The 24,300-nt window shown below is 39.6% G+C and overlaps 1 protein-coding gene across 1 annotated transcript in view; it reads left to right on the top strand.

The window, feature by feature from the left end:
- TRHDE (thyrotropin releasing hormone degrading enzyme) overlaps positions 1-24,300 on the top strand; it is a 234,995-nt gene that overhangs the window by 151,811 nt on the left and 58,884 nt on the right. The window contains exons 8-10 of the mRNA XM_009931561.2: positions 490-555; positions 3,407-3,594; positions 21,519-21,607. Of these exons, the coding sequence (XP_009929863.2) occupies positions 490-555; positions 3,407-3,594; positions 21,519-21,607 (343 nt within the window). The remainder of the gene's footprint in view (positions 1-489; positions 556-3,406; positions 3,595-21,518; positions 21,608-24,300) is intronic.

Here is a 24,300-nt window from a genome sequence, read left to right as displayed (position 1 = left end):
GGATCTCCCTAGATAAGAGCTTGTAGTTCAGGTAGGCTACTGCTCAGTTAAATCTTTTGTAACATGTCTAGCTGTCGTCCGAGTGAGCAGATTTTTGACACTAGACGCAGAATGACCTGCTAAAATCACAACTGGAACTGTGTTTCAGCAGCTTCTCCTTTCACTACAGAGAGTTACCTAGGAACCCCTTCTGAGATTAGACGAGTATTTTAAATGTATATTCAAAATATTTAGCTTATAGAGTGAATTACACAGAAAAGGAAGAGAACTGAATGCTATAAATAAAATTTTTAGCAACAATTTTTGCATTGTAAACTAGCTTAAGAAACTGTTTATTTACTCCCTTAGGATGAACATATTGTATATTTCTAGATTTCTGACAAATGCAAACATTAATGTGATTTGACTTATAATAGCAGTGATTCACTGCTCTAGTTGTTTGGCTTGTGTATAGTAATACTGATTTGTATTTTTATTTTATTTCTCTAGGACTATTTAACCATTCACAAGTATGGCAATGCAGCCAGAAATGATCTCTGGAACACATTGTCAAAGGTAAAATGCTTTAATCTATTGCACTGAGGGAGAAGCAGGAATTGACTGTGATGTTTTTCTTGGTGAGGTTAGGAGTGAATAGTGTGTACTGTACTTCAGACCCCAGAGCAAGTATAAAAACTGATGCAAAGAAATTCCATTTGAGTTAACCTAGTGGCAACATTAAAATATGTTTTTTGCAGCACTTCTGTTCGTTGTTATGTTAGAATATATTTCCTTGCTTGTGCTGTGTCACTGATGTGCAGTAAAAGATATTTCAAGGAATCCACTATCATTGACTTTAGTGGAAGCATGCTGAGGCGCATAAACTGGGAAGCACATGAAAGTGCTGAGCTTTGCCATTTACATCAGGTGTGTTTGGGATTTTGTATGGAATTGTGATTTGTGTGAAGGACAAAACTATTAAAGCTTTAAAGTTTGGTGTAAACAGAAAAGTATCACATTTGGCATGCTGCAGAGACTTATAGTTGCTATGTCCATGCTCTCTTTGGTTGCTAAGCCCACGCTGGGCTTGAGTTTCTGGAGCCAGATCCAGGGATCTATAAGGGAAGAGTTTAATTTTCATAAAGTGAGCCAAGCATGCCTGAATTTCTTGCCTACAGAGCTAGTCTGGGCACTCCAGAACAAAGACAGATTGCAAGGCAATGTAGAGTACAGTCAGGGTGTTTGCGCACAAATACCTACTCAAACCATGTGTAAATGTGACAATCTAATTATAGTTATTGACACCAAAGCCAGTATTCAGCTGGAGGTCAAGACATCAGCATTTATCTAGACAAGCAGGTGTACACATATAAGCTAGGCGTCCAAGCTCCAATTGTTGTCAGTGAGGGCTGCATTCAGTTGCCTCTTTGCAGACGTCTAACAACATTTACCTTAACTTATCCTACCTGGCTTCCAGCTACCACAGGAGATAAGCATGTCTGCTGGAGGTCACCCAGTTCTGCAAGGATTTGTTGAATATTGTAGGACATCTCAATTGACAGTTGCTGAATAGGAACAACTAGAGTCCCACCAACTGGAGAAAAATCTTGTCAATACAGTCAGCAGAAATAGAGAGCAATTCAGTTGACTAACCATTACACAATTATTTTAAAATGAGCCTGAAAGAGACTGTTGACTAGAGACTTCAGATAGTTGCTCAAATCTAGGCAGCTAGGGCCAGATAAGTGCAGTACGGTGTCTAAGACATTCAGGTGGGTCTAATTGATTTGACACAAGATCTGTGGGGAAATCTGTACCCTTCTAGGGTGGCAGGTCAAGGTTAAATGACATTAGACACCTGTGTATGGGCAACAGAACTGACTTTTATGTCTGTACTGAGTGTTAATGAGAGTTGAGACAAGTAACATACAGTCAGGCTCTTAAATCTGTGTCTTAACTGGAAGTGGAATGTCACTGCAAAAGTCTTTCTTGATTCTTGCTTCTCACCTGGTGTCTTCCTCTGTTAAAGTCTTTGGGACAGTTCTGGGTGGTAGAAGCTGAGAGGTGTGAACGTAATCTTGAAAGAGCAGCAGAACCCACATCTAATAAAATAGAACAAAAATGAGACTGTATTCAGGTCTATAACCACTACGACTATACTCTACGCTCAAATCTATTGTTAGGGCTGATAATTCCATTTGTCTCACCTGTAAGCACATATTTTTGCCAGCCGCTTAGTTCCCAATGCATTGCAATTGCAGCTTCGGTTCTGAAGAATTCTTGCTGCATTCTGTTTGTGTTCATCAGAGGTTACTCAGTCTGTGATCTAGGACTGTTTGGCAGCTAGGGACATTTCCATCACTGAAGAACAAATGATGCCTGTCATTCTCGTCATACCCAGTCTCATCTTTCATGATGCCACAATAGCTCCTTTTACTTCAGATAAAAATCCACTTGTAAAACAGCATTTTTATTGACATACGGTATCAAATATGAACACGCTCATTCTCCGTGCGTTATGACAGAAGGCTGAGAGGGGACCTTATAAAGGCTTATAAGTGTCTTAAGGGTGGGTGTCAGGAGGATGGAGACAGACTCTTTTCAGTGGTCCCCAGCGACAGGACAAGGGGCAACGGGCACAAACTGAAGCATAGGAAGTTCCAGCTGAACATGAGGAAGAACTTCTTCCCTCTGAGAGTGACAGAGCACTGGAACAGGCTGCCCAGGGAGGTGGTGGAGTCTCCTTCTCTGGAGATATTCAAGACCCGCCTGGACAAGGTCCTGTGCAGCCTGCTGTAGGTGACCCTGCTTTGACAGGGGGGTTGAACTAGATGACCCACAGAGGTCCCTTCCCACCCCTACCATTCTGTGATTCTGTGATGACAGGTACAGTTTATGAAGGAGCTGGGGATATGTTTGTATACGTGGCCTCACTTTGGACATGAGGGACAATATTTTCAAATAACTAGTCACTTGATTTTCAGAACAGGGAAGCTCTGTACTTTCAGAAGTCAGGCCCTTTGAATATGCCTAGATCAACTGACACTGTGTCTTTTTTAGCCGTAGCTGGTTAAGTACATCTTTTGGAAACAGCCACCCAGTATTTCTGTGGCTCTTGTTAAAACCCTGTACAGCAGGTTGTTTCTTCTGTTGGAGCCAAAGTGCCTGAATGATGTGGAAAACATGACTTTCTGACTGTCACTCTTCTCTCTGGCAAAATTTCTCAGTGTTTATTTTTAAGATATGCAGACACTATTGGTTAAATTATGTGGTATCTGTGTACTAGGTGTAAATGTGTGTGTGTGCATGTATGATGGTTATTTAAACCTCTAAAAATAATTATAGTCTCTGGGGAAAAAAAATAGAGTTTTATATGTTGGATGATGATATTGCTTCAACTTATTGAAACTTTTCCTTTTTCTTGAAGGCTTTAAAAAGGGTTGGAAAATCTGTAAATATCCAAGAAGTAATGGATCAGTGGACACTACAAATGGGTTATCCTGTTATCACTATCTTGGGAAATGAAACTACAGACAATGTCATAGTGATCTCCCAAGAGCGTTTTGTGTATAATAGTGATGCTAAACCCAAGGATCTTGCCCTTGGCGACAACAGGTACTTACTTTTCTCAATTTAATTTTTCGAGAGGCTGTTGTTGTTTAAGTAAGTGCTTCATGGGTGTATTTTTATGAAGATCACTCTTTAGAAATCTCTGAGCTTTTCTTTGTATCAATAGCATGTGGTGACCCTTCCATCTGAGCTGTAGTAAAGATGAGGCTAGTTAAAAGAATTGGAAAAATCATTAGAGTAATAGAATGACAAGATAAAGCTTTTAATTTGCATCCTGACAGTTCTCTCTGTGACTGCGTCTTACGTCTTACATCACATATTTGTTTCCTCTCCTTTTCATTTGATTTTGTCACACTCCGTGAAGTAATTTGGAATGTGGTTGGAAGGTCTGATACTTCTTTTTAAGGAATTCTTTGGAGTGGACCTCTCCATGCTCATGCATTGAGTAGCCAGATGTAACCGTGTGTTGGGTATATACCTTGCTTGACTCAGGAAGCCGTCAAGAGCTGAACTGGACCGCTGCACAAGGCAGGGGGTTCCAGCTGTTCCATTGTTGAAGCCAGCTGAACTGGTCCTATGGGGATTGTTACATCAGCTGAAATGAGCAGGCACTTACGCATCTCTGCCCCTACCCTTTTTCCACTTCTTAGTTCATTCCTGCCCCCAGCTGACTCCACAAACTTCCTTCATTGCAGAGAAAAGCTGACATTCCTGGCTAAAGCTGGGGAGTCCTCATCTTACTGTTTAAAGCAGTTTTGACATATTTTAAGGCCAAGGATATAGAGCTGACGCTAGAGAATTGCAGTTTAGCCTTAGAAGCTTCACCCATTAGTGCAAGGGCACGCTGTCCACTTTCAGTACTCTGTGCTTGTCCAGCAGATTTAAATCATTAAGAGGTAAAATTTATTACCAAATTTTGCTTGACACATCTGGACCTTATAGAATATTCCTGTTGAGGAAGTTCTAAAAATGTTTATTGGGAAGTGTTTAGAAGTTCGTTATCATTTTTTAGAACACGAATATTATGGAACTCAAACATGACTTAGAGTGAATTGTTGTTTTTCTGGCTGTATTGGAACAACCTAGCGGGGTGTTAAGCATATGTTCAAGTTCTGGGCTGAAATTAGTCCCTTTGTGAAAAAGAGATAAAATAGGTGAATGTGGACTGTTGGAAGTGTTCACGACACACAGTTCAGTGCAGCGTAAGAGAGATTCTCTGTTATTCACTTGAAAATTTCTTTTGTGCAAGTGTATATATGCGTAATATAATGTGAATGGATTTTACTACTTGGAAAAACAGAGATTATTAGTTTTTTGATTGATTAAAACAGATATGTTCAGGCTTCCAAGTATTGTAGACACTTTCTTAAATGGATTTGTCAGGTACTCAGTATTGATTGTAATAACTGCTACTGTAATTCATGAGTAAACACTGCTGGGTGCATAAATGTTTTGTAAGGTTGAACACCAGGGATGAGAATTAGACTTTGTTTTATTTTCATGTGACATTAATTCAGATTTCAAACTGTATCTTGAGGTATGTGGAAGAGTAGTGTTCTGCACTAACAGGGCAAGTTATGCTGAGTTTCTTAGGAGATTTTGTTTACAGATTTTATCACAATTCTAATTCCTAAACTTCCTAATTGGAAGTAAGATTTAGTGCTAGAGAAAGCACAGAAAATATATCAGCATGGGCCCTGCCCAGAATTTACTCTCCTAACAGGCAACAAAATACATATTATATGTATCTCCTTTGCAAGTCTCTTTCCTGTTCTCCTCCCTTTGGATCTGTTTTCCTCTGTGCTTTCATGTCCTTTTAACCACAAATGGGAAGGAAGCCTCGGGCCGAAGGAAGGCTTTACAGATGGGATGTTTACTCCAGCCAGCTGGATGATGGAGCTAGTTTGCTACTTCCCAGTTAAAGCTAACTGAAAGTTCTATTACACAAGAATAAATACCAAAAAACAAGAACCATAGACGTTTAGCAAAGGGAGAAACTTGCCTATCACCTGTTAAAAATGATCTACCAATTTATATTAAAGTCCTATGGCTTAGTTATAAATTAGTGTCTGGAGTGTTACAACAATGACTGTACAATTTGTTGGTGCACTGCAGGCGCATGTGGCTTGATCGGCACAATGTCTCTGTGTCGTTAAATATCCTTTCATACCATCAAATTAAGTAGAAAACCAAGACTGACATACTGAAAATCAATTTAATCTTTCTGCCAGCAATGAGATCTTTTTCAGGGTTTTGTGTTTTTTTTTTTTTTTTTTTTTAATAGGAAAGGTCGCTATTGCTTCAATTATTGTGAAAGCAGTAGACAGGGAAAATGACATTAATGTGATGTCATTTGATAATTGATGATACATTACTGCACATTGGTTTTTAACATTTCAAGAGCTGAAGTTTGTATGACATGATACAAAGGGGCCAATTTTTCTACAAGTACAGAAGGGGGGCTGATAACTGGAATGGAAACAGCACGTTGACGGACGTTCAACACTATTATGAAATGCAGTGTTCTGGTTGATTCTGTGGGTGGCTGTGGTCAGGAAGTTGGCAAGGGTTTACTGACTGGTTCAGCGGGGCCTGGTAGCATAAGTAGATGATGTAGGAGACATAGAGGTATATATATACACATACATAACGTCAGCTTGCAGGCTGTGGGAGTGTTACGTATCAGTGGCCTAATTCACAGTCCAGTAAAGCTGGTGTTCATCTCCCCTGTGTGACCCATGAATTAGCTGTTGGACACGTGGCTCCCTGGGGAACCATAATAGGCACTGTAAATAATGGGGAGCAAATGGTATTTATGCCACATTTGAGTCCCTGCTCTTGCAGAGCAGGCGACATTGGCTTCCTTGGGGTGGTTTATCTATGGATTAATCGTGACGATCATTTTAAACACCATAAATAGTAGAGCTGCACAAAAGACAGAAAAATGTACCGATCCAGGCCTTTCCAGGAGTTTATCATCTAAACAGACAACACGATATGCAGTGGAAGGCTCCAGGGAAGGCTCTTAAAGCATCTATCTGCCACAGAGTCTTTAGTTATCCAGAGGTGGGGCTGTAGTTCGGTATGCACAGCAATAAACGTCAGTTCTATTGCCTGCAAAGTGATGAGGAGTTAAACTTCTGGTTCAGACCGTCTCTAGGCAAATTTAACTTTGCCTTCCTTCAGAAAGAGTCACTTCAGAGTAGGTATGTCAGATATATCTGCTGCATAAGAAATGCAAATAAAGAGGCAACTGAGTATTTCAGAACCATTCTAGTTTTATAAAATGTGCTTTTCTTTATGCTATGTATTTATGCAGCAATTAACTGTTAAAAATGAAATGTGAAGCAGAATATTTAATTTTTTTCCTCTGAAATCATAAAGAGGAATATAGAAGCAGCAAGCAGGTTTTTCTAAGTAAAGAACGGTGACAGTGAAAAATGTTGATACCTTTGGTAGTGGTTAATCCTAGTTCTGCCTAGTCTGTTACTGTAAGCATCTTTAAGGCTACTGCGGAAAAGAATGGATACATATAGTTGATTTTCCCATCTCATGTACATTTGGGCTCCTTGTCTCTATAACTGCAGAAAAATGTGTTTCAAGGCCCATACTTATATAAACTGTGATTTATTTGTGAGCATAGAATCGACTGTATGGCAAGCTAAGCTCTAACATTCGACCTGAAATTATAGAAGGTATACAGTTTCACTTTGCAAACTGAACATAGATTTTGCTTGACACTTATGCCTTCACATGATCCCTACTTCTCATTTTATGAGAGAATAAATCTAACAGTGACAGACACCATTTGTGGGAATGCTATTCCTGAGAAGGGCCAAAATCACCATCTTTGATTTAAATGTCGAAGCCTGTGGTTGGTACAATGGTTCAGTGGCAATTTCAGCTTGTCCAAGCAAAAGTTTAAAACTCCTGTAATGACTGTATGTCATATTCTTCCCCCGAATAAAAATCCTTTAGTTATGTGTAGGTTCAATCCTGGACTCCTGTAGACCCCTGTGAGAATGGATTATGCCCTTACATTATAAGGCTACAGTGGAAGAGGTGGTATTCTATCTGACAGGGTTCAGTGGGTTTCCCTGCTGACAGAGAAAATGATGATTTTAAGGCACCAGTCTCATCCATCATTACAAGAATGGCTCACAGATATGACAAGAAATCTTATGGAAAATAATCTGTGGTCTAGACAATAAACTGATCAGTTTTGATGAAATCCATAAACCTTTTGTATACGATATTGAAGAGCAGACCAAAGCTTTCTGGTTATAGGTATAGGTTTTGCCTTTTAAAACTACACAGAGCTTGTCTCTTTGAAAGTGGAGAAATAACCTTTCAATGTTATCAAAGTATCAAAATAATTAAGTTCATGTTGATGAGGTGATATTTACTTGTATAGCGTTCTTATCATGCACGCAGTTTCCGTAGCTAATCTTTGCTTGTTCATGATAACATCCTAAAGGGAAATGTCTTACTAGGCATTGAACATAGCTATCTGTGAGGAAGGAGAAAAAAAGAAGAGGTGCAAATCGGGATGCGGACAAGGTATTCATATGCGCTGTAGTGTGGTAATCCTCTATGCCTTTATTCTTGCGGTTGGGGCTAAGGAAAATTCAGTCAAATGAGGCAAGCAAGGGACATGACCAGGAAAACTAGAACTGTACAGACTCATGGATCTAACACCATGTAGTAATTACGATAACTGAAAGGCTTAAAATGGGCAGCAGAGCTGCTCAGCAGTCACTCCACTCCAAGATGAATGATTAACTGCAGAATTTATTTTCCTTCAAGTCTCTCCTGAATTTCCTACACAAAGCTCATTTATTCAGGGTTTGCGGAAAAAGGGCTGTGCTTGTCCCTTTACTGATAATTATTTGAACAGGGAAAGTATAGCTCTGTTTGATATTGCCATGTGTATTCTTACTTATTTGTACAACATTATCATTTGGGCAGCAATGGGGAACTTACTCTGTCCACTTCTCAGCTGAGGGACTGGTTAAACACAAAACAAAATGTTAGGAGCACAAGGGGAATGCTGAAAAGTATCTCTGAGTTCTTGTTAGAGCAATTGTGGAATAATGTAGCGTATGTAGTATTAATTATGTAGTAAAAAGGATCATAATATGGACAAATATTGTTCCATAAGAAACATAGAAAAAGTAGTACTCATTTACCTCCTTGTCTCTGGGAAATATCCTCTAATCTTTTTTTTTCTCATGTCCTTTGAGTGTTTTCTTGTTATGCTTTCATATTTACGATACCTGAAAGATTACGCTTATATCAGCATTTCTACTAGACTAAACTTTTGTGTTGCTCCCTAGGGAGTAGGTGTGATACCCTGGTTCATCTTGACTGACCTGAGTGCCTCTGTATCAGCTATAATAATGATGAAGGGAATGGGCTCGAAGAGAGGAAGGTACTGGTATTAGGCATAGAGGAAATCCAATCACCAGGAACGAGATTGTATAATCAAGATCCTGAGTGGAGCACAGAACTCTGTGTGAACGCAGCCAGTATTGGTTTAACCGGTTTTTTTGCTGGACTTGAAAACACTTGTTCTTGCAGAAGAGTGAGAAAGTGTAGGGAGCTCCTTCTCTTCCCCTGCACATTGGTATTTAGTGGAAGACAGCTCTATGACACCAATAGATTTTGTCCTTCAGCGTGTATAGGGGCAGTGCTTAACCCTAGCAGCCTGAGAGAGGACAGTGCTGTGCTGAGGGCTGCTCCTCCGGACGAGCAGACAGAAGGGCCTGCCTGCCTCGAGTGCATGCGGAAGTCGTGCTTTTACTTTTGGGTGCTGACGCTTGCTGGCCCAATGCTTAGGCCGCACACTGCCTGCTGCAATAGGATGTGTTTGCTGTAGAAGCCACTGGAAAGTCCCCAGTCTTTTGTCTTGCCTTTTTATTTTTTAGACGCCCTTCTGATTGTTGCTTTGTTATTAAGTCAGAATAGGAAGTGCTCTTAAAATTTGTTCCTGCACATATCTGTGCTGATGTCTCTTCAGCAAGGTTTTGCTGCTAGCAAAGATCTCAGAAATGCCAGTTGTAATTTAACACTTTATTTCCAAAACCATTTCACAACTTCTGTTTGCAAGAAATGCTGCTCACTAGGCAAACTTCCAGGATGCTCTGTTGTGCAGGATATGGGCAACTTCCAGTGTTATAATTTGCAGAATGCTGAAGAAGACAAAATTGGTGTGTTGTATCATTGCTTCCTGTGCGGTGGCAGCACTCGTATCCTGACAGAAGTTAGGCTGACAGGGAAAAGCTGCTGCTGTATTTTATTATCCCTGCAGTCGGTGTCCCTTTCCTCATCTTATTTGCTAATACTAACTCTCAGGAATTGCTAGATACCCAAACTAGTTAATTATCTCACATTAGTTAAATCAGTTTCATGGTGAGGGGAGGAGCATGTACTCGTGGGCAGCACTATGTTTTAATTCAGAGTGAGGTGAGGAGGCAAAGAGGAGAATCAGGGCAGCAGTGCTGGTGGGGAGCTGCCTAACACTCAGGGGGAGGGAAAGGGAACGCTGTGTAGCACGGTGCAGACATGAGCGGGATTTGAGAGCATTAAAATTGTGTAGCTGGAATAGGCAAATGCAGAGAACCAGGGAAACAGAGAAAGTGGTTTAAGATGGGGGGCTTTAGTGAAGTAAAGAGCAGACTGGGGAAAGCCCAAACAGCCTTTGGCAGAGACAAGGGAATTGGGAGGGATGAAAGTGGATAAATGTCATATTTTGTGGCTTTATAGAAATCAGAGATGTGGATTCCCCGTTGTAGATCAGAGGATGAAACTGCAAACATGCTTCCTTTTATATCTCTTCTTCCTTTTGCTTTTGAAAGCTAATAATGGATTTTTTTCCTTATCTTTGTATGTGAGCCTTCACAGTCAATAGTAGAATCACAGGTTTTATGGAGAAGATATTTTGGTGAGGGACTCTTAGGGAAGTTTACTGAGGAAGGAGGAACTGACATAGGAAGTATATTTTAATCTTGTTTAAATTCACAGTATTCTGAGGACAAATCAGAAATGAACTTTGGAATGTACTGAAAAATGCTTGGCACAAAGTCTCTGAGAACGTTTTGGAGGATTGTGGGCATAGCTAAAATGCTATTTTTATTCCTACTAGAGAGGCCCTTCCTCAGCTCATAACACATCCTTCCACTTATAATTATATTCAGATAGATCTTAGATCTGCACTCTGTAGTCAAGGGACTATGATCATGGGTAAAGGACAACACAGAGATGGGCTTTGCATGATGAGCACCACGTGTGCAATTCTATAAGGATGTTTTGCGCTGGTGCAAGATAGAACAAAGGATTGTTTAAAGGGCCTTTATTGGAGGGTGAAGAGGCAGCTGTTAGAATAGAAACTTAACAATGCTTAAACCCAGCTTCTTTCTATCCATCTCTGACTCAGCACCCAAAATTGCTTGTCACTTTTGAAAACGAAGCCTTTTGTGTTTTAGTGTAAAAAGGTAATGTTAGGCAGGGAGGAGAAAGCATGTACTGATGAAGAATTTGTAGTGTTTGTTCTTTGCCCACAATGTTTTTCTAAATTTAGTAAGGTACTCTGCTGGCACTGACACTGAAATGAGTCAATTTTGAAGAGCCCCATAATATTTATAACCACCTCATTTATAATTAATTTTGGTATGAAATCTTAAGCTAAAATTACACAGAACTTTGTAGAAGGTTTAGTTATCAGATAATATTATAGTATTATCAATGTATTTTTTTTTTCTTTTCAAATTGGGTAATTTAATTCAAATTAACTCATTTAAAGTACCTTGTGTTCACCACTGAAAAAAGCGATCAGACCAAAGGAGTGTGGGGTTTATATGGGACAGCTGAAGACATTCAGCTGTTTTCTAGCAGGATGTGCATGCTGTCATCTTAAGGCAGTCCCACAGTGCAGAGCTGCATCTGGGCCCTTTCATGCTAGTGCTGCTATTACAGCATTGAAGCCTTTGCTTGTGTCTCAGACTTTGTGGTTTCATTGCACTGATAAGGACATTATATTTGGCATAAGACTCCTGAAGAATGTAGATTGTTTTCCCTGTTTCAGCTCTAGGACTTACTTATTACTGAAAATTATTGCAAAGATTCTTGTAAAATCCAGGAAGAATTAGGACTATGGAAGAGTAAAGGAGAACCACAAAATCTGCATCTGTAATACATTGCTGTTAAACATGTTAGTCACTATTCTGACCACACATGAATTATAGTGTCAATGACTGTATTAAAATACGTGCCTCTAAAATACATTCCAGCAATACTGTATTGGCATTGAAAATATTTTTTCCTTCATATCTTTGTATTTAGATCCTTATACAGAAAAAACCCAAATGATCCATGATCTGTCCTAGGAATAGTTGCTCTTAGAGGCAGCTATCAACCCTTATTTTAGAATATACCAATATGATTGACTTTTTTAACATGAGTTTCTAAATGGAAACACAAATAATAGACAATGTATAAAATCAGCAGCTGTACTGAGGCAGAACTGCAAATAAAGAGGCTTACCATCAGAAGCAAGTCATCTCTGAAGTGCTTTCAAGACTGCAATATAAGCTTCCTAGTCACCCTCTCACGCAATTCTAAATGTTTCTCCAACAAATATCATCCATAAAGATCATACAAACTGATTTCTATTCATCTATGAGGCATCTATTGAGTTCACTGTATTAAAAACTTGCAATACTCTTCAAAAACTGACACCTCAGGTGTGGAGCCCATTCAGATCCACGAGGTGGTCAAGCTATTCTCTGCTCGGCAGCACCTATGAAGAGCTGAACCCCTTTGGTTGTTTTGGTCAGTAGATTGCTCTGACTAAAAAGTTGAATTCCTCCATAGATGAGGCATTGGTGAGAAAGAAGAAACTGACACAAAAAGCTCAGTTAGGTTTTGACACTGTTAGGTATAGATGGTAACATGAAGACCATTACTTTCTGAGTAACGTGTGCCTCAGTTGCAGCTTTATTATCAGCTTAGACAATACTGTATACATGTTAAATGGCACGCTAACTCCATTATGTCTGGAACTATGTGTGAAAAAAATACAGGCTGTCTTGTTACAGCCAGTCTTGTTACAGTCTGTGTTGTTGTCAGTTACAGCCCCTGAAAGACTATGCTGGAACACTGTCTTTGATTCACAGAGTCCACCAAAGTCCAACTTCTTACCTTGCGTTTGTCAAGGGGCTGGAAGTGCCTCTGCTCAGCATAGTCCAGGATAATCTTCGAGTAAACGCTTCTGCAATCTTTTTCTAATTAGTCACATAACCATGTGTGAACAACAATGGCCCTTTTTTTGCCTTAGCTTACCTTTTTGTTGTTGGCCAGTCTGTTAGTGTTGTGCGAGGGCGGAACACCTGGAACCCCAGGATCCCAACCTTGGCCCAGTGAATACGCTCCAAGCTGACCTCAGTTGGTCTCAGTTACTTCTAATTGTTCTCCTTTATCCATTTTTCATCTTGTATTTGTCTTTGCTACAAAGTTAGTGAAATCTTCCCTTCCTGTACTGACAGGGTACAAGGAATCCCTTGGCACCGTGGCTCAGTGTAGGAGGTATAATACTTGTGAGAGTGGGAATAACATCTTTTTCTGTTGTGGTGTGCCTCTGGGCACAGCCTACAATCACTTTACTGACACCTATTATATCTAATGAAATCTCTGTGTTCTTCAGTCTTATGAGAATGATATTCACAACATACATGTTTAGTTAGCTCCTTATCCTTTAAACAGAACTAGCAGTCTATAGAGTCACACTTAATAAAAGTATGTGATTTCCTGTGACATTCACATGAGTTTCCCCTGGAACCTGAAATACTCTTTACTGAATGAGATTCTGTACTACTGTAACCTGAGAAAATCTTTGTGATGCTTTTAAATTATCTTTCTCAATACTATCTCTCTAGAAAGTGTGGCTTACAAAATTTTAACCTGGTGCTGCTGAGTTCTGCTTCATGTATAATCTCTTTCTGTAGTAGGAAGTTCTAAAGCTCTTGTGCTGTTTGACAACTTTCGCTGCTTTTCCACTCACCAGCTTAGCCTATGAATAAATGCTTCCAGGTATCACGGCAGAAGGCGTGTAATTTCATAGATTAGTTGAATACACTTTCAGATTTCCTATTAAAAAATTGTCTTTGAACCTTCCACTGTCTTAATATTCAGAATTCACCGAAAACAAAGGCCTTCTTTTGCCTTGCTAACAGAAATTGCAGTTGTCTTGGCAAGGAGAAGAAATGAGTGATCTCTACTCTCTTCCTCCTGTGATGCCTAGATGACCCACAGAGGTCCCTTCCAACCCCTACCATTCTGTGATTCTGTGTACTGATTTGATGTCCAGACTTCACACTATCCTTTAGTTAGTTCACATGTTAACAACTTTCTGTGCCCTGTATTTTATAATAGGCTTGAAGGTTATTAGCCAGAAACCTTTGCAGCCATGCAACTAAATGCTTCTTTTACTGGCCACTATTTCTATATGTCTCTGCAGATCAGCCAAGTATGCAACTGAAGTAAAAGTACAAATCTTTAATTCTTAGTTTTCATTTTGTTCTGTAAGACTTACTTGCTTCCCAAAAGGTCACATTTTCTTATTACTTTGCTTTCATGTTCTTTTGTCTCTGATATCCCAACAAAATGAGCTCATGCGGCCAGCTCATAGCAAGGCATTCCCTTGGTAAGAAATGCCCCTGTCAGCATCCTAACATCATCAACGAATGGTCACTGTTGGCAAGGGCCACACTGGGAAGGTGTCTTCTCCTCAGACTCAGCAGCGCTCACCCAGGCATATGTCTCTGTGTACATGAAATCTCGGCATTCTCCATCTAGAGAGCTAAGAGGGGGAAATTAATGCCAAGGAGTCCTTGCTCCCTGTTTCTCAGCTTCAGCCACTCTGGGTGTACCAGACTTCAACTAAGGAGACAGAGTTGGCATTTTGGATATGAAGTTCTGGTGGTTAAAGCAAGGAGATAGGTGTCTTAACCAATCAGTTTTACTCTTGGATTTTCTCTTTATCCTTTTTACTCTTAAACTATTTTTGTGCCTCACTTTATCTCTGTGTTAAATAGCTTTAATCATATCCTTCAGAAATATGAAGTCTCAGATTGTTATGTTCTCAAAATGCTTTACAAAGATTAGTAAGTGTTACAGATGAGCAAGAAATGGATTCCCATCCCACAGAAATTTTCAACATATCAAAACATCTCTCTGTATTGAATCAGGACAAAAATCAAAACAAAATTTGGGGAGAAAATTGGTTTAGATCATTCATTTCAATTCTGTAATTTCAGTACCTTACATTTCAGTTTCACTCATTTTAACTTCTCCCTTCAATTAACTTGTATTTCAAGCCGAAATACATTTTGAATCAGCAAACTGGAAGTTTTTGTTTAAATAGTAGTTCTAAAATGTTTCAGAGATGCCTGTTTTAAATATTATAGTTGAAAATCTGTGCTGAAGTCGTCTCTTTCTTATGAGCAGCTTGGTTTTGAAAATGAGCCTTTTTCAGCTAGAAATGAAGAAGTTTACTTGGGCAACTCCCGTTAAATTGTGGAAAATACCATTGTCAACATCTAGTGGATGGAGAGGCTCCTTTACTTGCTTGCAAAGGTCAGTGGTGCCATTGGAGGTGCCCTCAGGTATCTTGCTTGAGCTTGTGCTGCCACTATGTGGGCGGGAGCATCCGTAGATGCTGTGTCATGTTTTTCATCCCCTGCCAGATGTCTCAAGTACCCCACGGCAGTTCATTTGACACCCCTTTGCACAACTGAAATTAGCCCAGAGAAACTAAGTCACAGAATAGTGTTGCCTGAGATTTCACCATTGTCAACTGACTGTTTTTCCAATTAGGGATAATTTAAAAAACTCACAATTTCATTTCTCAGCCTAGTGAGCTGTTTGAAGGTACTTGCAGTGTTTGATGTTCAGCATTTCTGAAAGTAATTCTGTAAATGCTTTGCACTGGGAGGGATTAGGAAAAAAAGCAGATGGCAAATCATTTTCCACCTTTGACTTCACTGACTTCGTGTGATGCTCCAGAATGTACAGCCTGTGTATCCTACTCTGATGTCATGTTCCACTTGAAATGAAACTCTGTTTTCCTGTGCTGTTAGCACATTTGAGCAGAGAGTTGTTGGCCAGGGAGGTTGTGGAGTCTCCTTCTCTGGAGATATTCAAGACCCGCCTGGATGTGGTCCTATGCAGCCCGCTGTAGGTGACACTGCTTCAGCAGGGGGGTTGGACTAGATGACCTACAGAGGTCCCTTCCAACCCCTAACATTCTGTGATTCTGTGATTCTGTGATTCATTATTGCCACTACACTTTAAAATAATTGTGCTTCTTATATCCTGCTAAAAGGCAGATCACTGAATTTGCTTTTGTGCATAGCATTTGAATTTGTCACTTACTCTTCTGTTGTTAGATGTACTAAAAATATTTTTCTCAAAAGTCTGTACATTGTTCTGTTCTTCTACCTTGTCCTGGTTCTCTTCCTTTGATTTTCGAGCTAAGTATGTAATAAAAGACTATTGGTAGATGTTTTCTGTATCTAGACGGAAATAGCCTCTTTCAATTTTGACTGTTCTTTATGTTTTTTTGGAGGTCCAGCTTCCTTATTAATGATTCCTAAAGAAGATAATCTGTACTGGGATAAGAGGGAAGATCTCACTTAAGAAATATAAGCAAAAAGTGAAAAATTAAATGATTGAATTTGTCAGTGGAGGGTGGTAATCGTTAATTCCTTGAGAAACCCATGCTGAAGTTTTTCCTATTTAATGATGTGATAAAGGGCATGGAAGAGCGAGGTGACGGAATTTTCTGGTAATAGGAGGTTAGTGAGAGTAGTAAAAACAAAAGTTAATTACAAAGATTACAGAGTTATCCCTTAATGCTGGTTGACATGGTGATAGAATGACTGATGAAGCTTAATGTTGATAAATGCAAAGGTGATAGATGTGGGAAAGACAGTCCTAACTTAAATGCTCAGTGGGGGGTTCTGAAGAAACTATTCTCTCTCAGGAAAGAGATCTTGGAGTTGTGGTGGATAATTTTCTGTAAACATCAGCTCAGGGTGCAGACACAGTCAAGCAAGTAAATAGAACAGTAGGGATTAGCAGGAAAGGAGCATATAAAATGTATTAAAAAGTGTAGAAGGAAAAAGAATTATGCCACTCTTAATCCATGGTAGACCTGCCTTGAAAACACAAAGGGCGGGTCTGGCTTTCTAAGATGGAAAAGAGTATAATGGATAGAGAAAATACAGAGGTGGACAAGTAAGAAGTGTTAATTATAGTTTCTGTGTAAAGAACAGCAGGAAAGCTTATGAGTCTTTAACCCAGAGGTCTGTAAAAGCAGAAGGATATAGAGAGGGAAGTGACTGTTCATATCCTCTCCAACTCAAAAGGCAGGTTGGTTAAGTCCTACTGTGGTATTTTGGGTACAGATGTTCTGTCACTTTACGTGAAGCAATCACATTACTTGTATACTCTTTATAATGCAGCCAAGGATAATAAGCTTCTGAATATTGAACAGATATCTTCATTGTTTTTTGAGTAATGACTAGGAATAGTTGAACTTCTTTGTTTAGCTTTGAATCCAGAAGAGAAAGGAGAAATGTCACTGGAAGAACATGGTATCCACTACTGGCAGTGGGTGGAAGCTTGACACGTTATGGTTACTGAGAGGATGAATCTTGAAAGTGTACGGATTTGCATCTCAGCAAAAATGTTCATTAATGTGAAAAAGTAGCTGGAGTGCAAAAACCGAAACTCCAGGAACTTTACCTTTTTCTATATTAATGACCTGAAGTCTTTGTTTTGTCAGCAGAGGAAATACTCTACTGCCCTTTTTGGCTTTGCATAGCTCTTTACAAATATGCTAACTGGTTGTTCCACTGAAAATCCAATGTTACTACAACATTACTGTTCATCAGAGGCAGAAGTGTGAGGCATCATGTTTTCTTAAAACTCTATGGTCTCAGAATTTGCCCATGAAAGAATCTCAGTTCTTATTTGTTGGAATTCAAGGCATAAGCAAGTACTCATCACAAATATGATTGTTTTCTGAGTGAGATAAAGTACACTGAAACTAGCTGTGTAGTCATAATGTAATGCTCAAGACAAAAAAATATCTGTGTAATCCAAGCAGAGCGTAATTAGCTAGCTTCTAGTATTACATGTACCTTGGCAGATGCACGATTGTATTACTTTATCAAACAAGTCCGTGAATACTCTCTAAGCTGAATGGAGATCCTAAATCACTTCAGTATTATGTATTGATGTGGTGCTACCATAAAAAAAAAAAAGCACCAATGCTTTCCCTTTAATTGTGAATGTTATCCTGTCAACCTAAACTTAACTATTTCACACGAACAGTTTCTCACTTGTAAATCAACAGTAAAAGGCTTATTTATACTACCTTTTAACAAGATCCCGCTTTCCTCCATCTCTTTAAGACATCTATGACTGAACAATGTTGTGTTCGGCACAGTTCATATTTACCATGTCTGTTCCAATTTTAGATGTCTCTCCTCCTCATCCTCGGAGTTGGTTTCTTAAATTCGTGAAATAGCCCTTAGTTTCCCCACAGTTAAGTGGTCTGCCTTTAGCTCCCTGTTAAGGTGATCAGGTTTGTATCAAGAGGGACAAAATGTGTGGATCCCTCTGAAGCTTAGCAGCATCTCAGGCAGGTTGGACCCGCAGTTCATTATGTCCGTTTCACCCAGGGGCTGAGTGTACTACCTGAACAGGCATCTGATTCCTGCAGACGTGTTCTTGAGGGTAGGAGGACCAAAAGGGTTGTTTGAAGTCCTGGTGCCCTAGTCACTGGCCCCTCAACACTAGATTCTTATTGTCACTTGAACTGGTTTGTCACCGCAAACAGCAGATGGCCAGGTGGAGCAGGATGCCTTTTCCCCTGGTCAAGTACATACAGAGAGCACACTGGTGGTGCTCCCAACATATAAAGAATAAATAATAGAAGATCTGCACTACCCCCAGGCAAAGCAGGAGGAAAACAGACGAGTGGGCCCCTTTTTTCATCTTTTCTCTGTAAAGTGGAAGATTGTGATAGAAATGTGCAAAAAGAGTTTGCTTCTTTCTTGTCACACCTGGAGAACACAGTCCATACAGATCACTCTGAGATAGGGTGTAGGAGAAGTCACCCTAATGAAAATTCTTGAAAGGTGAGCCAAATACATCTCCCTCACATACATATAAAAAAGTTAGCCATGGCTTTTTCTGCAACACGGCAGAGGTTTCACTGGGAATGAAGAGGACTGGAAGGAGAAAGCAGGTAAACATACAGAGAACAGTAGCAGTAAAGTAGGAAAAATTGGTTTCTGGAGACTTCTATTAAAAGGAAATCTGTGGTTCACCTGGTAAACCAATAACCAGGAGGATGAGATTTGGAGGTTCTAAAGGGAGCTGAGAACTTCAGGAGGTCTCTCATCTTGGAGAGATAAATCTACCAGTACTAATCTTCTCAATTAAATCCACATGTGTTTTCTGAGGATGGGTGGCTTGCGTGACTCTTGATCCACAGCTAGATCACCTTTCTAGTAAGGATCTGTTCTTACTTCAGTAGGATTTACATTAATTGAATAAAACAATAAATAATAGTATAAGGTAATACAAAATTCTTCTCCGTATAGATACTGCAATGTAAAGAATATCTTTCTACGAAGTTCCTTGTTTAAATCAACTACATAGGCAGCTCTCAGTATCTTTCATTTTGCAGTTTAACTTTTTCAGTAGGAGTTGATCTCAAGAATCATAAAAATACCATGCAAATGTAGTTATTTCATTTTTTTCATATACCAGAGTTCTCATTCTTTCAAATAACGTACAAGCTTTATGCTTAATTTTGCCTCATTTTTCTTGATCACTGTTTGCCAGCACCTTTTTCATTCTGGAGAGCCGAATATTTAGAGCTGTGTGTGTTTTTAAAGATGATATATTTCCTAGAAGGTTTTTTTGGACAGACTCTAAAACACTGGTGGGCGTCTAGTAAGGTATAAGGTATTTAAGAGAGTAGTGGATCATTTGATTCTGTTATTTCAAAGGCCACAGCTTAATTATCCAAAAAGTGTCTGCCAGAGCATGTACTCATGTGGACCGTGTCTTCAGTGCATGAGCAGATCTAATAATTTTTCCAGTGTGTCATGATACCAATATTCAGATAACCCAAAATCACATGGGACCTTTTTTCTTCTCCCATATGGCAATAAATGCCGTGTTTTCTTTCTGCTGTCACTCATAGCTCTTTCAGCCATACAGATTTCCAAGTATCTCCCCCTCTCTGCTGAATCACTGCTGTGCGGACAAGTGTTTCCCGGCACATGCAGTTCTGTTGTGAGCGCTGCAGATCCCCATGAGTGCGGGGGACTCTTGGCAAAGGGGTGGGGAGCCAAGCATGGCAGCAAGGCTGGCAGAGCAGGGGTCTCTCCCTCCCCCAGCAGCGGGTTGAGACTGAATGCCACATCTTCTGGCAAGTAGATGGACATCACATCGACTCAAGCCCTGGCAGCCAAACTGAGAGCAGTGGGGCTGCTTTCAGCACCTTTACGTCAAGTGTGCAGAGATGCTCATGTCTGGAAGTGTTTGCTGGACCTGGTCTTTGAAATAATAGAATCAAATAATCCTTGTCTTGTTGATGAAATCTGAGAGAAGCAGGGAACAGAAATTGCTGCAGTGGTCTAACATTTCTCACTGAACCAGCACGAGGAAATTCAGTTGCGCATGGTGCATGATCCCCATGGTTTCCAGGGCTGAATGGCAGGTGTGTTCCCAGGCACATTTTGGTGGTGTTCGCAGTTCAGTGGAGCAGACTTCTGGGTAAGCAGAAAGGAGCAAACATAATTTTTTTTGTACCATAAGCTAGTTTTGCAATGCTATGGACAGGCAGGAGAGAAACTGATGTGGGCATGAAGAACTTGCCCACGCTCATCCTTGCACCGTTTTAATTAAATTGATCTAAAATGATATACTTACTTGGCATCTAAGTATAGCATACGATGATGTCTGAGTTGGGGCCATTCTCTTGCCATGCTGCTTTGCTTAAAAGGACACATATTCCCTAGGCGAAGGTGCCACCTTGGACTGGTGTACAAAATGACATGGCAGGCCTGTGAGGCAATGCCCATTCTCTCGCTGGCTGATGAAATGATATTTTGGAGAGTTCAGGAATAGAGGTGAGATAAAGATTCACAGGAATTCATCTTTTCCATCTCTCTCCCAAAAGATTGACTTCATCGTACAGTCAATTTCTGTTTGTTGAGATAAAGATGTTATATAAAAGTCTTAGGTAAATTATAGCATTTATTCCAAATGAGAAACAGTTTGTGATACCCTATAAGGAAGTTGGGGTCTGATTACATCGGCATATCTCCAAATCCACGTGTAGCGTGTTTTGTCCAGTTTGCATATACGTCAGTGATAATAAATGGTGCAAAGCAGTGGAGGCTCATCCCATTCATTTTGTTTTTATTAAACAGCAGCTGTGAAAGCCCATCATAGCTTTTTAAGAAGTTGCTAGAAGGGTACGTTATTATTAAACTTTGGAGTCCCTATAAATCAAAGCGTGTTTTACCTGGAGGTTCTCTTTTTCTAAGTGAATGTAAAAAAGTGTTCTTCCTTCCATGGGAAATCATTATTTCCTCTTCTGTGAATCATTTTGTTAAATTAGGAAAGCCTTACAAAAAAAGTCCTTATATGATGATAGTGTGTGAAAAATGTAAAATATAATTCAGTTTTTTTTTAAGATGAATGACTTTTTCATTGTTTTATTGCTAATAGCAAATGCATTTCAAAATCAAAGTAACTTGTTAGAATCCACATTTTTACACTGCTACTGAAATTGTGTTTTGATTTCTTTGACATGATCCCTGATTGCTGTGAGAAGAATCAGTTCAGTATTTTTGTTCTTAGATTCCCCCTCCTTTGTCTTGCAGCTACTTGTGGCAGATTCCATTAACAATTGCGGTAGGAAATACGAGCCACATCTCATCAGAGGCAATTATATGGGTGTCTAACAAATCAGGTAAAAATAAACTTTCCTCCCAGTGGAATCTCATAAAGCATACTTGTGTTTTCCTCAACTGTTTCTTTAGAATTGATCCTAGATAATTGTTTAGTTGCTCTGCACCCAGTTTTAGCTACTTGAAATGAATTACAAAAAAAGGAGAGTTGGGAAGGGAGGGAGGAGGAATGAAGGATGAGCAACAAGCAAGATTTATAATTATCGTGGAAGTCAGACAGTATAATGAAAAGCTTTTACCTAAAAATGTGTACCTAAGAGCTAAGTATTTTATATTTAGCATCACATATCAAATCATTGATGAATGCAGTTCACTTTATTGATTGGTGAAAGTTAAATGTAATATTTTTATAGCAAAGCATCTGATGAGTATGACTTAGTAAATGCAAAGTATTTAGAATTCTGGCATTTTTAATTCCAATCCATAGTCTGAACCAGGGCTAAGAAATGTTTACTGTCATTAAAAAGTTTCCTTATTGATCTATTAAAGTATTTCTTCTCTCTATTAGATAACCAGATGCTGGACCTCTAAAGTGCATTATTCTGCTTACTACTTATTTTCTCCTTCCTCTCAGTTCCTACATGATCTTGATAGTTATTGTCATGAGGTCAACTAGGGCTAGATACCAGTGGTTTTTTATCACTTAAAAAAAGAAATCCTGCCGTAGAAATTTTGTGCCATATTTCTCTGTTTCCTTAGCAGTTCATGCTACATCAGCTGACAGTTTTGGACTTGAAGAGAGAGAGGGAAGAAATGTGGAAACTTGTGTAGAATGATTATATGGAAGGCAAAAGAAGCATCTGTGCATCCCCTCGACACACAGGCTGTAGAGGGAGCACTGACCCCTTCCTGTAGAATTAGAAGGGTATAGAGAATTCCCTCTGAGAAAAATTTAACTGAAGAGAGGAAGGAGTCAAACCTGTGTGAGCCTTTGTTTTTTTTCCTTTTTTTCTCTTTTATAAGTCACTGAAAGATAATAGTCACATAGAGCTTATCAGCCAGCAGGACTAGAAATGAATGGTACACAATCAGTGGAAACCTGAGTATCTCAACTTTTTAGTGGTATGAGGTATGTGTTTCTTTGCCTTGATCGTTTGCAGCCTATCAGAATGTGACGTGTTTTACATTTCTGCCGTGATATAATGATCTGGGAAATATACTCTAGTCAGAGCATACAGATGCTGCCTCACTTTGCAGAAATGTGTCACACTGGCCATACTCTTTAATGTTAACACCTCTGGAATACTTCAAAACCTGTTTGCACTTTCACAGTCTGCCTTAATGACCTGCTCTGCTTTTGTCCTTTAGGGCTTGATTGAACTCTCATTGAAGTTAATAGAAAGATTCCCACTGACTTTAGAGAGCTGATCATCTCATCTCATTAGGTTGTACATGCATGCCTCCTTCCCTTCACTCCTGCCTTGAACGTTCAGTATATCACTATTATCTGCACAGTTGCTTCCTCATTGCCTTTTACTTGCAGAGTGCTGTGGAGGAACAAGTCTGTAAAACCACTACCCACTTTTTAAGATCTACTGCTCCTATCAGAATGCCTTCAAGAAATCAACAAATTAATGATGGCCAGTATGAGCAATGATTTTGGGGTGGCTGCTATATAGAAATTAAAGAGGAACCTTTCTGAGTCATCAGTTTCCTGTGTAGCGAATCAATGCCACTATGATCTATTGTCATTATCCTTGTCCTTCCTCATTACTTTCTCACTCACTCACTTGCTGTGCCTCATTGAAAATGAGACTGTAAACTTATGACTACAGCAAGGATGTCCTCTTGCTTTTGCTTATTGTTGTCTAGCTCAGCTGGAGAATTCCTCAACATAAAAAAGTCAGTAAGAACATCACTGGGTGTACTCAATATATGATCCATTGTATGTGCTGTTATGTATTGGGGCTGATATAGACGATTTTGTGATACTCCTGGAGATTTTCTGCAGCTGGTGTGTTTGTTTCATGGGGATGTGGGAGGGATTCTGAGACTGGAAGGGACTATTTCCAGGATTGATTCTTGTGGATGGGAAGAATCCTGAAGACTTTCTGTTGTGCAGAGGGCACAGTTTCAGTGTTGTCGCAGCAAGCACTCTGGGAACAACCCTGCAAGCTGGAGGTGAAACAAACTACTCCAGAGGATATTTGAAAGATTGGGAGTGTAATTGAATGCAGATACTCAAATCAAATTGGGAGGAAATGCTGTTTGTGAGGATGGTTTCCATGCCCTCTTTAGGAAGGAGCGGGCATTTCCTTCTTGTTGACCAAACTGTTGTGCTGAAGAAGCTTCCATTGTAACCTGAAGAATGCATAGGAGATGATGAAGCTGTCTATTGTCTGTCATGTAATACTGATCACACACCTCATTTCAGCTGCCAGTAATGAAGAGGGTCCAAGTTAATGACTACCATTATGATATCTTGGCATATCAATTAAATTTTTCAATAAAATTAACCTTGTCTGTGTGTTATCTGACAGAAACGAAACCAAGGCAGTTTTGAAATAGCTACACATACTGCCATCAAGAAATACTCTTTTTTGTGCTAGTTTAAATAACAGTTTCCCAGGGGAGTACACCTCTTGCCTTGCACTAGAGTTCACCAGGGGTGGTTATTTGCTGATGGAGGAGTCTCTGTTTTCATGTACATCCAGAAGGACAAGAGAGAGAGTTACTGATTTCTGCATCCTCTTTA

The sequence above is a fragment of the Opisthocomus hoazin genome, chromosome 8, assembly GCF_030867145.1.
Source record: "Opisthocomus hoazin isolate bOpiHoa1 chromosome 8, bOpiHoa1.hap1, whole genome shotgun sequence".
In the NCBI taxonomy this organism is placed as follows: Eukaryota; Metazoa; Chordata; class Aves; order Opisthocomiformes; family Opisthocomidae; genus Opisthocomus; species Opisthocomus hoazin.
Note: the sequence above shows the minus strand (reverse complement) of the source record. Positions and strands in the feature narration are given on the sequence as shown.